This window comes from Anolis sagrei, chromosome 1, assembly GCF_037176765.1.
Source record: "Anolis sagrei isolate rAnoSag1 chromosome 1, rAnoSag1.mat, whole genome shotgun sequence".
Lineage (NCBI taxonomy): Eukaryota > Metazoa > Chordata > Lepidosauria > Squamata > Dactyloidae > Anolis > Anolis sagrei.
The window spans coordinates 235,008,954-235,024,128 of record NC_090021.1 but is presented as its reverse complement, the minus strand read 5'-3'; the positions used below and the strand labels follow the sequence as shown (position 1 = coordinate 235,024,128).

General features: G+C 43.1%; 1 protein-coding gene across 1 annotated transcript in view; it reads left to right on the top strand.

Annotated features, from left to right (window-relative positions):
• PITPNM1 (phosphatidylinositol transfer protein membrane associated 1) overlaps positions 1-15,175 on the top strand; it is a 50,612-nt gene that overhangs the window by 18,880 nt on the left and 16,557 nt on the right. Inside the window, exons 9-16 of the mRNA XM_060771459.2 lie at positions 803-864; positions 2,512-2,753; positions 3,394-3,583; positions 4,852-4,959; positions 6,398-6,582; positions 10,036-10,235; positions 10,426-10,596; positions 13,211-13,363. Coding sequence (XP_060627442.2) covers positions 803-864; positions 2,512-2,753; positions 3,394-3,583; positions 4,852-4,959; positions 6,398-6,582; positions 10,036-10,235; positions 10,426-10,596; positions 13,211-13,363 — 1,311 coding nt within the window. The remainder of the gene's footprint in view (positions 1-802; positions 865-2,511; positions 2,754-3,393; positions 3,584-4,851; positions 4,960-6,397; positions 6,583-10,035; positions 10,236-10,425; positions 10,597-13,210; positions 13,364-15,175) is intronic.

Genomic DNA, 15,175 nt, shown 5'->3' with positions numbered 1-15,175 from the left:
CTTCTACACTGAACTTGCACAAGAGCTTCACACAGTAGCTTTACACACAGCAGCCTTCACACTGGATCTTCACACACAATGGCCTTCAACCTGGGACTTCTCTCACACTAAGGCGTTCTCTTACACTGAGGCCTTCTCATGTTGAGGCCTACTAACACGGAGGCCTTTCTTCCACAGAGACCTCTAACATACTGAGGGCTATTAAGGTACAGGCACACCTGCTGATATAAAACTACAGCTTTTGCTTTGTCACTGCATCCATTTAACCCATCCAGTGCTTGACTCACGTTTTTGTAATTAAAAATACCTAGTTAATTTCTAATATTTCTGATAGGTGCATGGATGTAAATTGACAGAAAGGTTTAAATTGAGGGTGCTCGCTTCTTCCTTTCTAGTAGTCAGTGGTGCCCACATTAAGATATTATTAATCTTCTGTTTTTTAAAAAGCTGTTCTGCACAAACAGCTGAAATATTTCAGGGGCTTTCTCTCTTGCTGTGTGACTTGGAGATTTTATTTTAAGAAAAGGAAAGCAAAACTAAAAATATATGCTGTTGGACTTTGTATTAGGTTTTATGTCTAACTTTTGCAGCATAAGCATAACCACACAGCTTCCTGGACTACGGGTTGTTGTAAAAGCAAGGCATTTTGGTGACACATCTCTTTCTTTTTGTCTTTGATGGGCCACTTATAATCTTTGCATTCCTATATCTGGTTGATGTCCTTAGACCCTGGCATTGCTTTTCCTTCTGCTATTTATTCCTGGAACTTGTACCATTCATTTAAATATCATTGTCTTTCCAGTTGATGCTGCTGGGGTAGCCAAACCAGATAGCGATGGGGTCGCTGTACCTGGCCCCTTGGAGGTGAGTATACTCCTGAAACAAGCCAAAGAAGAGAACTTGGGGGTATTTAACGGTTGTATTAACAGGTGCATTTCCAGAAGGTCCATTTGCAGTGCTATTATTCCACTTTAACTACCATTATTCTGTCCTATAGCATCCTATGGTTAATACTTTGCTCAAAAGGGGCAGAGGAACTCCCTAGCAGAGGGGTCTAAACACTTCCTTAAACTGCATATCCAAGGATTCAATAGGACAGAACCATGCTAGTTAAAGTTGAATTGTAATTATTTAGTGTGAACAAGCCACAGGATCCTGGCTGCATTTCATGGTACCAGGTTCAATTCCCTTGACATGGTTTACATCAAAGGTGGGAAACCTCCTTAATTCCAAACACAAAATTCTGTTTTACTGGAACACTCAGGGGATGGGTTACTGTGAGTTTTCTGGGCTGTATGGCCTTGTTCCAGAAGCATTCTGTCCTGACATTTAACCTACATCTATGGCAGGCATCCTCAGAGGTTTGGGGGGGGGGGGGGGGTTCTGCTGGAAACCAGACAAGTGAGGTTTATATATCTGTGGAATGTCTAGGGTGGGAGAAAGAACTCTTTGTCAACTTGAGGCAAGTGTGAATATTGCAATTGGCCGCCTTGATTAGCATTTAATGGCCTTGCAGCTTCAAAGCCTGGTTGATTGCTGCTTGGGGGAATCCTTTGTTGGGATGCATTAGCTAGCCCTAATTGTTTCTTATCTAGAATTCCCCAGTTTTTTTTTAGTGTTGTTCTTTATTTACTGTTATGATTTTAGAGTTTTTTTTAATACTGGTAGCCAGATTTTGTTCATTTTCATGGTTTCCTCCTTTCTGTTGACATTGTCCACATGCTTGTGGATTTCAATGGCTTCTCTGTGTAGTCTGACATGGTGGTTGTTAGAGTGGTCCAGCATTTCTGTGTTCTTAAATAATATGCTGTGTCCAGGCTGGTTCATCAGGTGCTGTGCTGTGGCTGACTTCTCAGGTTGAATTAGTCTGCAGTGCCTTTCGTGTTCTTTGATTCCCCCAGGGAGCAATCAGCCAACCTTTGAAGCTGGAAGGCCATTCAGTGCTAATCACGGTGGCCAATTGCAATATTCACACTTGCCTCACGCAGAAAAGAGTTCTTTCCCCCTCCCTTGACATTCCACAGATATATAAACCTCACTTATCTAGTTTCCAACAGACCTTGCAACCTCTGAGGATGCCTGCCATAGATGTGGGCAAAATGTCAGGAGAGAATGCTTCTGGAACAGGCCATACAGCTTGGAAAATTCACATAACCCAGTGATTCTGGCCATGAAAGCCTTCAACAATACTCGGGCGATGCTTTCAAATAGTGAGCAAAACTAAAGGTAAACATTTGGGACCAAACGAATTAGGATGTTTTAGTAGTAAGCTGCCAGTACTAAAGCCTTAGAAGCAGCATTTGAAAATTTTAGAATGGAGAGGTGTGGGACTGTACAAGCCACCAAAGTATTGTGGGGAAGGAGGCGTGACCATCTGAGAAACTCCAGAAAGCCAGATTTAGCCCCAGGGTCGGAGGTTATTATCTTCCCATCCATATTGCATAATATCAGCCATATCTCCAGTCAACTACAGCCATAATCATCACTTTCCCCTATTTCTGATTTCCATAGGGTAGCTCAGAAGGTCTCTCGGGGACGTGCCGCATCCATGCGCTTTTCCTGATCCTCCACAGTGGCAACATCCTGGACCAAGGTGTGGGAGAGCCTGGCTCCAAGCAAGCTGACGTGCACACCCTCACTGCCACCTTGGACTCAGTCACTCGCCTGCATTTCCCAGAGGCATTGGGGCATGTTGCACTCCGCCTGGTGTCTTGCCCTCCAATCTGTGCCGCGGCCTACACTCTTGTCTCCAAGTAGGAAGCATGTTCTCTCAGACTTCTGGGAAGATTTGGTGGGGGCTGGGGGTGTCCACCTTTCAATCTATCTGTAGCCAAGTGTGAAGGGGCTCAGCACGAATGGCAGTACTTTCTCTGCCTAGGCTGCAGAGGAATTAAACCTTTGATAGGTTTTGTGTAGTAGAGAAAAGCATCCTTTTTGATAGTGTGTGCATTGAAATAGGAAAGGAATGTGATGCGGATGACGCATTGCTTTGAGAGTGAGTATCCAGGAGAGGGGAACAGTGTTTAATGTGGTGTTGTGGAGGAGCTTCTTGGAGTAAACTCTCTTCCCTCTTTTTTCAGCTCTCTGGCTCTCTTCTTCCCCCAGATGCTCATGCATTTTGGCTATTTGGGGGAACTTCCATCTCATGCTGCTGGTTTCATCTTGGAATGGCTGTTAGCCCAATGGCAGTTCTAGCACTTGACTCTGAGAGTGCTTTTTCTTTCTATGCGGAATGGAGGATGTCAGTGCTCTAGTTATGGTTCTAGAGCTTAGTCCAGAAAGTGATCTGATTGTCAAACAGATACTTTCGGAGCTCTGGGCAAAAGTTTGGGCTGTCCAGCAGTTTGGGATCTGAACGTGGGTCTTGATAATTTCTTCCTTCTACCTTCCCAGGCTCAGCCCTTACAGTCATGACGATGACAGTCTGTCCAGTAGCCAAGATCACATCCCACTGGCTGCTTTGCCTCTCCTGGCCACTTCCTCAGGCGGTTACCAGAATGCGGTGGCGACTGTTATTTCTCGAACCAACCAGGCCTACACCAATTTCATCCACTCCCCTGATGGCACCGGCTTCTGTGGTCAGGTCAGAGGGCAGGGAATTCAGAAGGCTCACATAGGATAGGTTGATGTTAAATTACTATGTGCTAAGCCAGAAAAGGTCTGATCCAGAGATGGGCGATGACTCCCATCATCCACAGCATTGGCTACGGTTTATGGGAGTAGTGGTGCAACACCTGAAGGACAACATATTATCCAACCATTTGAAAAGTGCATACATTTCTGAGAGCCCAAATGTTCCTGCTGACCAAGCCATTTTATCCTGTGTCCTTGATTTGTTTTGTCTTCTTTTGAGATAGAATTAGAGCAAAGGAAGAGTAAAATTCTCAAAATACTGAAGCAAAATGAGTTGGAAGAAAAGTGATAGGTAATCTTTAAGGATAGTTGAGCATAACCTTCCCATCAACCCAACTAGGTCATTTCCTGATTAAGAAGGTCCTAGCTCCAGTACAACTCTTAAGTCATTTTGACCCTCATACCTGTTTACAAAGAACTGTTGGTTGTTCACATATTTGCATTATATACCCCTCTTCCTTTTTTAAAACTAAATTCCCCAAGATACCTTGGTTTGGACCTACACATAGGATAGGGAGCGGGGATGTAATTTTTAGGGCTTACCTTTTTGCCTTTGGTTGAGAAATTGGCAGAGCTTGTGCTGTCTTTGTTTTGTTTTTGTTTGTTTTTTTCCGTGTCAGGAGCGACTTGAACAACTGCAAGTCATTTGTGGCGTGAGAGAATTGGCCGTCTGCAAGGGCGTTGCCCAGGGGATGCCCGGATGGTTGATGTTGTACCATCCTTGGAGGCTTCTCTCATGTCCCCACAAGGGGAGCTGGAGTTGACAGAAGGAGCTCATCCACACTCTCACCAGATTCGAAACTCTGACATGTCCTGCCAGCACAAGGATTTAACTCATTGCACCACCAGGGGCTCCTGCTTTCTCTGATGAGATCTCAACTAATTACAAATGATTTCTGACATATTAGCTTATCACATGGGGCAGATAAATTGCAATTGCAGCTGGCTAATAGCATCTCATGACATTGTTCCTTTTCTGCTGTTCTCCCCAGTAGGATGCCATTTGGAAAGATTTTCTTTTAGAAACGCACACAGAAAATCCATTAATGATGTCATTTTGTAAAAGAAATGCTTTCCACTGATCTCCCAGTGGAAGAACAATAGAAGAGAAACAGTGTCATGTGATAAACGCTGTTGTTATCCTAGTGAAATTTATCCATTTTGTATGATAAGATCTATAAGCATGAAGACACCTGGATGTTCACTTTCTTTTTGCAGGTGCTGCTAATTGGGGACTGCGTTGGAGGCATCCTTGGCTTTGATGCCCTATGCCATAGCCGTGCCGGTGGGTCTGGCAGTCGTGGGAGCAGCCGCCGTGGCAGCATGGTCAGTGATTGAGCCAAGAGATTAACATTCTTTCCTATGCCCAGGATTTAGTCTTTTCCTTCTCTTCAATTTTAAGAGAGAAAATCAAAGTGGCTGGCAGAAAAAGGCTCACCAGGGGAGAGGGTGTCAGAAATATTTAAAATTAACTAGGTATTTTTAATTACAAAAATGTGAGTCCAGCAGTGAAAGGGTTAAATGGATGCAATGACTCAGCAGTTCAATATAAGCAGGTGTGCCTATAGCTTAGTAGCCTCAGTCTGTGAGAAGTCTCTGTGGGAGAAAAGCCTCAGTGTTTTAGTGGGCTTCAGTATATGAAGGCCTCAGTGTTAGTTCACCTCAGTGTGAAAAGGTCTCACTGGGAGGAAGACCTCAGTGTGAAGTAGGCCTCAGTGTTAATGGCTTCGGTTTGAGAAGGCCTGGTGTGAGAAGCTTTGGTGAGATGAAGCCCCAGGTTAAAGGCCCTCATGTGTGAAGCTCCAGTGTGAAGGCTGCTGTGTGTGAAAAGCTCCTGTGCAAGTTTGGTGTGAGAAAAGTCTCTGTGAGCGTGAAGCTATTTTATCTGCATGAGAAAGAAGCCCAGTGTGGAAGCAAAGAAGAAAGTTTAAAGAACTTCATTTATGGAAACCTTGTTTTTGTAAATAGTGCAACCATATTATTTTGCTACAAAGAAAAGCCTCCTATGGAAGAGATAACATTTATTCGTGTGTTTTGTTCTTTTTTATCACTTTGGGCTATTGGTGCTGGGTCACACTGTGCTGATAAGTTAGTGTGCTGTACATTTATGGGGAGAGTCTTTTGTTAATAAGCCTTCTCACCTGGTTGGGGGTTGGGGTGGGGGGCTCAGAATGAACATGAGAGGAGCAAGATCTTCTGATTTGGCTTCAACAGTGGGCAGTGGTACTCAGGGATGTGGTCTGTTCTGATCAAGCAGTTGCCCATGCTGGCTCCGTCTCTTTTTGAGACCATGCCAATTCTGAGTCTATAAAAACTCCCAGAAGTAGATTTAGTCCTCTATACCCATGGATTCTGCATCCATGGATTTAACCATCCATAGCATGAAAATATTTTTAAAAATATCCTAAAGGCGGACCTTGATTTTGCCATTTTATATAAGGGACCCCACTTTGCTACACTATTTTATATAATGCAATGGTTCCCAACCTGTGGGTCCCAGGTGTTTTGGCCTACAACTCCCAGAAATCCCAGCCGGTTTACCAGCTGTTAGGATTTCTGGGAGTTGAAGACCAAAACATCTGGGGACTCACAGGTTGAGAACCACTGATATAATAGGACTTCAGTATCCAGTCCATACATTTTGTTATCCATGGGAGGTCCTGGAACCAAACCTCAGCATATACCAAGTGCTGTCTGTATGTTTCCTAATTTCTTCAGTAGAACAGAGATGTACACTTGCTGTTCCCCAATCTCTTTTTTTCAGAACACTGAGCTGCTTTCTCCAGAAATTTCTGTGGTGCGGGATCCACTGCTTGATAAGGCAGAGGTGCCGGGGGGGATGAGCCGTGCCAGTCCTGAGCCAGGGGCACTCCCACCCACCTTGAAACGCAGTGACAACGTGGCACAGGAGGGTGACTCGTTACTACAACAGCATCATTTCTTGTCCAGGTGAGCAGCTGTTGAGCAGAGCAGCCTTCCAGGTTAAATAATTGCTACAATTGGACTGGTTTCCCAGAGAAATTGAATCCTGGGGGGGGGGGGGGGGGGGGCATTTACACTGTAGAAGTAATGTAGTTTGACACCACTTTAACTGCCATGACTCAGTGCTATGGAATAACGGGATTTGTGTTTTGGTGAGGCACAATCAGACAAGGCTAAAGATCTTGTAATGCTACAGCTCTTATGATTCCATAGCATTGAGCCTTTGCACATAAAGAGGTGTCAAACTACACTGCTTCTACAATATAGATCGGGGGTACTCAAACTAAGGCCTGGGGACCGGATACGGCCCTCCAAGATCATTTACCTGGCCCTTGCATACGGTCAACTTAAGTCTGAAATGACTTGAAAGCACACAACAACAACAATCCTATCTCATCAGCCAAAAGTAGGCCCACACTTCCCATTGAAATACTAATAAGTTTATATTTGTTAAAATTGTTCTTCATTTTAATTATTGTATTGTTTTTAAGTGCTTTTTTGCACTACAAATAAGATGTGTGCAGTGTGCAAAGGAATTCATTCATGCTTTTTTCAAATTATAATCCGGCCCGCCAACAGTTTGAGGGACTGTGGCCTGACCCTCTGTTTAGAAAGATTGTATAGATGTACAATCCCTGGTATAGATGTACCCTTAGCAATGAGTATGAATTCCAGATAAGCAGAGTTGCCTAACAGACAGCTTGAAGGCCTGACTTAGGATACTTCTAGATCAGTGGTTCTCAACCTGTGGGTCCCCAGGTGTTTTGGTCTACAACTCCCAGAAATCCCAGCCAGTTTACCAGCTGTTAGGATTGCTGGGAATTGAAGGCCAAAACATCTGGGGACACACAGGTTGAGAACCACTGTTCTAGATGGAAAGAAATGCCTCTGGAAATATGAAACATTTTGGCTCTTTTTGTGTTGACTGATCTGCATATTCATGAGTTTGTACCCAGACTCTCCCTCCCTCCTTTTCACCTGTCTGACCACATGTCACATTCACTCTCATGGCAGGGGGTTGGACTGGATGGCCTATGTGATCTCTTCCAACAGTATTTTTCAGTGATTCATGCAACGTTTCAGAAATTGATTTTTACCCATTTCTGCTGAACCCTTTTTTTTAAAGTCAGGAATGACAGTCAAAGTGCTAAAGTGCTTTAGTAATATTACACCACTTAAGCATTAGAATAATTTTGTTTTAGTGCTAACATGCCTCTTTTCTTTGCTTAATCTCTATTGCATCTGTATTCTGGAAATATAGCTATGTTTTCTGGCCATCTTTGAGAAAGTACAAACCCATAGCCAAATATAGATATATTTCATTTAGGAATGGACTGGTTTGGTTTAAACTGAGCTGGGGAGTAGGAGTTAAAAGCTTTAGTAATGCTGAGAGTTCTCAAGTAATGCTTGGAATGAAGAAAACATTTATGTGTGTTGTTGAAGGGTTTCATGGCCGGAATCACTGGGTTGCTGTGAGTTTTCAGGGCTGTATGGCCATGTTCTAGAAGCAGAACATCAGGAGAGAATGGGTTGGGTTGTCGTAGGTTTTCCGGGCTGTATGGCCATGATCTAGAAGCAGAAGGTGAGGAGAGAATGGGTTGTCCTAGGTTTTCCAGGTTGTATGGCCATGTTTTAGAAGCAGAACACCAGGAGAGAATGGGTTGTAGGTTTTCCGGGCTGTATGGCCATGTTCTAGAAGGAGAACGCCAGGAGAGAATGGGTTGTGGGTTTTCCGGGCTGTATGGCCATGTTCTAGAAGCAGAACATCAGGAGAATAGGTTGTTGTGGGTTTTCTGGGCTGTATGGCCATGTTCTAAAGCAGAACATCAGGAGAGAATGGGTTGTTGTAGGTTCTAGAACATGGCCATACAGCACGAAAGACCTACAACAACTCAGTGATTCTGGCCATGAAAGCCTTCGACAATATACAGGAGAATATGCTTCTGGAACATGGCCATACAGCCTGGAAAACTGACAGCAACCCAACATTTATGTGGATTCCAAAAACTAAAACCACTTTGTACAGGAACAAAACCTGAGCTCTCTAGAGGTTTTTTTCCCCTTCATCTTGAAGTACTTTTAACCAATTACTTCAGATGCTAAAGAGCCTGCACAAAATGTGCTGCTTCAGCCTCAGGGAGCCTCTTTTCATCTGGAATGTTTTGCCCCTGAGGCAGATTTACACCGCATTCAGGTGTAATCCCCATCATTGCTTAATACAAAACAACAGTTACAGCAACTTATTAAAATGATGATGAACTGTTAAAAAAGAATAATGGCAAAAATGGAATAACTAAAGTGCCACAGTGGAAAAAAATAGTTTAATTTATAGCAGCAGGGTTGCACATCGTATAATCTTATAGCATGCACAGCTCTAGCAATCCGCATTGCTAACCAGGAATATTTGTTGTGTATTAGCTTGGCATCCTTCCAGAGGAGGCTTTTAAAATTCAACACACACGCACTCACCCATTCCTAGAATTCTGTCTGGAGCAGAGTGAGATGGCATCGTCTTCCCCTTGTAGCACTCTCATATCCCCCACCCACTATTTTCCCTTTACTGTAACTAATCCATCAAGATAGGAAATGAAGATTTGTTACGCATTTAGAAAAAAAAGAAAATGATGGCATCAGGCTCCCTCCATCTGTAACCAACTTTGGTGTCAGTCTTCATAAGCATTACTTTCATTTTCACAATTGCCCTTTTGAATGGAAGCCTTCAGTTTCCACATTGCAAACAAATGCTGAAAATCTCAGTCAATCATATGCTCTGTGCTCTTATCCACAAAGAAAGGGGGGAAATTGTGGTTATGAAGTAATAAAATCGCCGAGGTTTTGGGATGTTGAAGTACGTGGCCTAGTGTCTATTATAATAAATGAGTAGGGTACCTACAACAAATGTACTCCACAGTTACAATCCTGTAAATTCACTATTCATTTGTTTTTTGAGGATGTGGCTGTGATATTTATTGTGTGTGTGTGTGAGAGAGAGACAGAGAGAGAGAGACAAACAGACAGACAGAATGAACATACCAACCTAGAGACATCCTAAACCTTCTAGAACAATTGCACTTTTTAATTTCTGTGTCAGAGGCAATTTGAGAAGCTGCAAGTCATTTCTGGTGTGAGATAATTGGCCATCTGCAAGGACGTTGCCCAGGGGATGCCCAGATGTTTTTGATTTTTTACCATCCTTGTGGGAAGTTTCTCTCATGTCCCCGCATAGGGAGCTGGAGCTGACAGAGGGAACTCATCCGTGCTCTCCCCAGTTTCGAACCTCCAACCTGTCGGTCTTCAGTCCTGCTGGCACAATGGTTTAACCCATTGCACCACCAGGGGCTCTTCCTTAATGGCACTGATAAGGAAGAAGATGTGTGAGTACTATTTGGCAGTGACAGCATCTATTAATGTCTTTCCCAGCCTGCAGGCGATTGTGCCATGCTCAGATGCGGAAGGAGACCCTCGACGTAGCAGTAACTCTTCATCCTCAATGGTGGAGACTTTTGAGGGTCCCATCATGGTTGGAAAGTTGGAATTCAAGGTGTCTGGCTTCTTCTTGTTTGGTTCACCCCTGGGGCTGGTACTTGCTCTTCGGAAAACTGTGATGCCCGGCTTGGATGGTAAGAAGTTTCTTTCTCACTGCCATCTTCCACCATTCCTTTGCTTTCCTGTTCTGTTGTTAATTCAGGATTTCACTAGTTCAAAACGTGTTTTTAATTGGAAAAATAAAACTCTCTTTGGGATGATAGGAACTGAAAAAAGGGATTTCTGTGAGCTTTGGATTCCACATCCTTTCTTTTACTCCTTCAGTGGCCCAGATGCGCCCAGCCTGTGAGCAGATCTACAACTTGTTCCATGCAGCAGACCCATGCGCCTCCCGTTTGGAACCTCTGCTGGCCCAGCAGTTCCATGCGATGCCACCCTTTGGTGTCCCCCGCTACCAGAAGTACCCACTGGGTGATGGCTCATCTACTTCATTGGGTGAGAACAACTATGGATTCCAGAGCCTTGGATGAGTTTGTGAAATTTTGTTTCCCTCTCCATAGAGAATGTTGATGGAAAATAATGTCACCAACACTTAGGGATGAGGAGTGAGATATGGGTGCCTAGAAATCAAAGGATCTGTATTGTGTGCCAAAGGACAGTTCTCCTTTCGGTCAATGCTGCAGAAGAGAATGACATTTTCAAGGGCCAGTGCTTGGGAAAGTTACTTTTTTGAACTGCAACAACCAGAATTCCCCACCTGTTCAGCCACTCTCCATGGTGACTGTAGGACTCGAGGAAATGTCATGTCAAAGAGTTTGTCTGCATCTTAATGCAGTTTGGCACCACTTTCATTGCCGTGGGTCAATGCAATGGAACCTTCAGATTTGTAGTTTGACAGAGAAAGCAAAAAGATCTTGGAAAATTAAAACTCCTATTATTGCATAGCATTGAGCCATGGCATTTAAAGTGATGTCAAACTGTCTTATATGTACTGTGTAGATGCACCCTAAGTCTTCCATGTACTGTCAAAGGCTGTGGAGTGGGCAGCAGCAGTGACAGTGACATTCTTTTTAAATAGGGAGCCATATGGAAAATATGGCAAATTTTAGGGAGCTCTGTCATTCCATTAAAAAATAAAGATAATCATGTATTCAGCAGAAATAGCTGAACCCTCTGTGGTGGAGAAAGCATCCCCTTGCAAGAGGACCCCCTAAGGCTAGTCTCCATAGGCAGCAGAATTGAACGGTAGGACAGATTGTGTTCCTTCAGGCTTTAGGTATGTGTTACTGTGTGTAGGGTGTGTGACACATCTATATTTATTAGTGCATTTGGAATTTTTCACCCACTTGTCAGATGAAAAGGCTCCCAGAGCTGCTTATGTAAGCTCACAGTTAAGGCAGTCTCTGCTCTGTCTTGAGCACCTTGAAGACACAATACCAAAGGAAAATATAATAGAGTCATTGACTGTTAATGCTGCAAAGTGTTTATATCCAAATTGAATGGAAGAGTTTGGGTAGAAGTACAGTGGTCCTAATAAAGCAGATGGGATCATCATGGCTCCCCACCTCTGTTTTTGTTGCACCCAGGTGGAATTGTGACATTAAATATTGCCTAGAAATAGAAAGCCAATGTAAATAGTAAATGAATGGGCGAAAGTCTTTCTGTGCTAGATTCCAGCTGGCAAGGAAATGTGGTCCCCTCCCTGAAATCTGAAGTTTCATAGCCCAATCAGCTGCAAATAATAATAATAATAATAATAATAATAATAGGAAAAACTCAGCCATTAGCAGGACCTCAAAATCGAACTGCAAAGGCTCTGGCATCAACCAGTACAGGTGGTCCCAATGGTAATCAGCACACTGGGTGCCATGCCAAAAGATCTCAGCCGGCATTTGGAAACAATAAACATTGACAAAATCACTATCAGTCAACTGCAAGAGGCCGCCTTACTTGGATCTGCACACATCATTCGAAAATACATCACACAGTCCTAGATGCTTGGGAAGCGTTTGACTTGTGATTTTGTGATACGAAATCCTGCATAGAGATCTCGTTTGCTGTGACATACTGTGCTTTTGTGTCAGTAAAATAATGATGATGATGATGATGATGATACTTTATTTATAACCCACCCTCTCTCCCCGAAGGGACTCAGGGTGATTTCCAAAGTATAACACAAATGGAAAGCATTCAATGCCAAGAACAAACAAATAACAATCAAAACAAAACATGAAATAAAATAAATATAACTTATAAACAATCAAATATTGATCGATCCCTAATCCTTATCCCTGAGTCAAAAACTACATGTTCCAAGCAGCCCTTTCCATGTTTCTCACATCAGGGCGATAAGTTAGTGAAAGAACTAGTGTCAGAAAGGCTGTATCTTTCAGGCTTGAAAAAGAATCACCCTTCCTGTCTCAAAGTATTCACTTCCTCTTAGATAAGGACAGGCGAGAGAACTTCCTCTGTTCTTTTTTTGGTTGCCCAAGGCTTGCATTTTGGGCAACCAACCTCTTCCGCTGTAGAGAAGAAAACTAAATGTTAAATACATAGGTTTAGTTAAATTGCGGAAGTGTGGATTGTATGCTTCTCTTACCCATCTGTGCTTCTATTGTATATAGGATATGTGGGTGTAAGAGGGAGATTACAGTGTATAAAGTAAATGATGGTAAAAATAAGCTTCTTACAGTGCACGCTATGCCTGGGCTGTGTTCCACATTGTATCTGGGAACCTTAAGGTGCCTTTGTACCTCCGCCCATCATGGGACCTGCTTTTCTGTGGTGTGATTGATTCCACATCATGACCACTGGAGCTAAGCTGATTCTGCTTTTCTCAAGAAATTGACGCCAAAGGAAATGATTTTATGGAACAGTCTCTTGGAGTTGACCTTTAAAGTCATATTCTCCTTCACTCAGGCTCTCTCTCAGGCTCACACTGTGGTAGCATCTATATTTTTATGTAGTTCTTATGCATGTGAAACCGGTGGATGTGCAAGGCACTTCTGTTATAACTGTGCCTAAAGAACGGTGCTTTGGGATCTCCTGGCAGTCTAGGATGTAAAGCTATCTTTGTGTTCATCCCTGTTTCCCTTTCTCCTTGACCTAGCGGAGGCCTTGCAGAGTCACTCTTCCCTCTTCATGGATGAGTTGGACCTTGTCACACCACCCACGCCGACGGGTGCATTTGGGGGCTTCTGGAAAGGGAACGAAGGAACCACAGGCGAGAGCACTGTAACCAGCACCAACGAAGTGGTCAAGAGTGAGTGTCCTTTTTCTTTCCATCCCTCCATTTCAGTTCACTTTTGGTTCACCTGAGTCCATCTACAAGCCGGATGGGCAACTTCTTCAGGTGAAGGGAATAGAGATCCTTTGCTGACCATTCTTTTGAAGCTTCATTGTGATTTGTGGAGGTGCAGCAACTCATTTAAAGGAAAGGGAGCACATCCTTTTTGTCATTGGGGCAGTAAGTTTGATAGTGGAAGGCATTGGACTCTGTTGTTTGTTGTTATGTGCCATCAAGTCAGCTTCAATGTACGATGACCATGTGAATAGGAGACCTCCAAGAGATCCTGGTACAAATGGCCTGTTTCAGTTCTTGCAAGCTCACCCTTTCTACACTGCCATATAAAATCCAGATTATCTGTTTTGAATTGGATTATATGGCAGTGTAGACTCATATAATTCAGTTAAAAGCAGATTATGTGGATTATGTTCCTGGATAATCTGGATTATATGGCAGTGTAGAAGAGGCCTCAAGATTCTTTAACGGTGTCAATCCATATGCAATATGAACTTCTTCTTTTCCTACTTTCTGCCTATTTCCCCAACATAATTAACTTTGGGTCATTTTTTCTCATATTATGCCTAAAATATGATAGCTTCAATTTAGGCATTCTAGATTCCTGGGAGAGTTTATTCTTGATGTGTCCTAGAACCCATTTATTTGCCTTTTTGTTGGACCATGACCTCCACAGTATTCTCCCTCAACATCATAATTTTGAACGCAGCCACTGTCAGTGTTACAGAAAAGACAAGAAAGCCACATTCAGCATGTGATCCATATCTGGAGACCTAAAGGCCATCTGATTCCATCTGATCTTGGACAGTAAGCAGGCTAAGCCCTGGTTAGTCTTTGAATGAGAGACTGCCGATGTATATCAGTGGCTATAAGCTCTATTTCACATGAAGGAACTGGCCAAACCACCTCTGAATATTCCTTTCCTATGGAAACTCTATAAAATCCATGTTGCTTTTGTAGGTCCACAGGAAGCTTGACGTTTCATATACACATGAGCTCCACCTTCCCCTACTCTTAACCCACAGTGTGTTGGTGGTAGTTGTGTAATATGAAGTCATTTGAAGATCAGGATTTTTCTCTCACACATTTTAAAATCATTCTTTTTTTGTTGGGTTTAATCCATGGACTGTATAAGTTTCTTGTGCCATCACGTTTCAATACCTCAATGAGTAGCTAGGCTAGAGATAGGACTAGGCTAAAGGATTCCTCCCCCCACATACCGATGCATGTTTTCCTAAAGGGCTTTGTCTTTCTCTTCATTGCCAGCCATTGTCTCCTCCCCCTTTAATGACGTAGTAATGGAATTCTGTGAGGGAACTTCCTCTTTAAGTTTTATTGCCCTGGATTGACCATGCGGTTCTTCACCATTTTCCAGTCTCTTCTGCCTTTTCTTTCTTCCAGTAAGGATGCATTTTGCCTCTCTCTAGGCAAAATATAGCTGTGTGGATCTTTTTACCTTTTACCTCCTTTACAAGATAAGACTTTCTAAGGTACTTAGCTCCAAGACCTTTTCTATTAAGGATGTATTTCTTTTACTTCAATAAATATTTTTGAACCTAAAGTTCTGACTCTGCAATCCTGTGCCATCCTAAAACTATGGCTGCCCTGTCTACCTACACCACTCTCACATCCGTTTTCCAAGGCACTTTCTCCACTCTGCCATTGACCAGGCAAAAGGAAAACTCAACATGTACTGTCTAGGCAGGTGGAACTTTACATCATTCCCTGTGTCTGTGGCAGCTTAGATGCATTTGGCCTTTTCACTCCCCAATG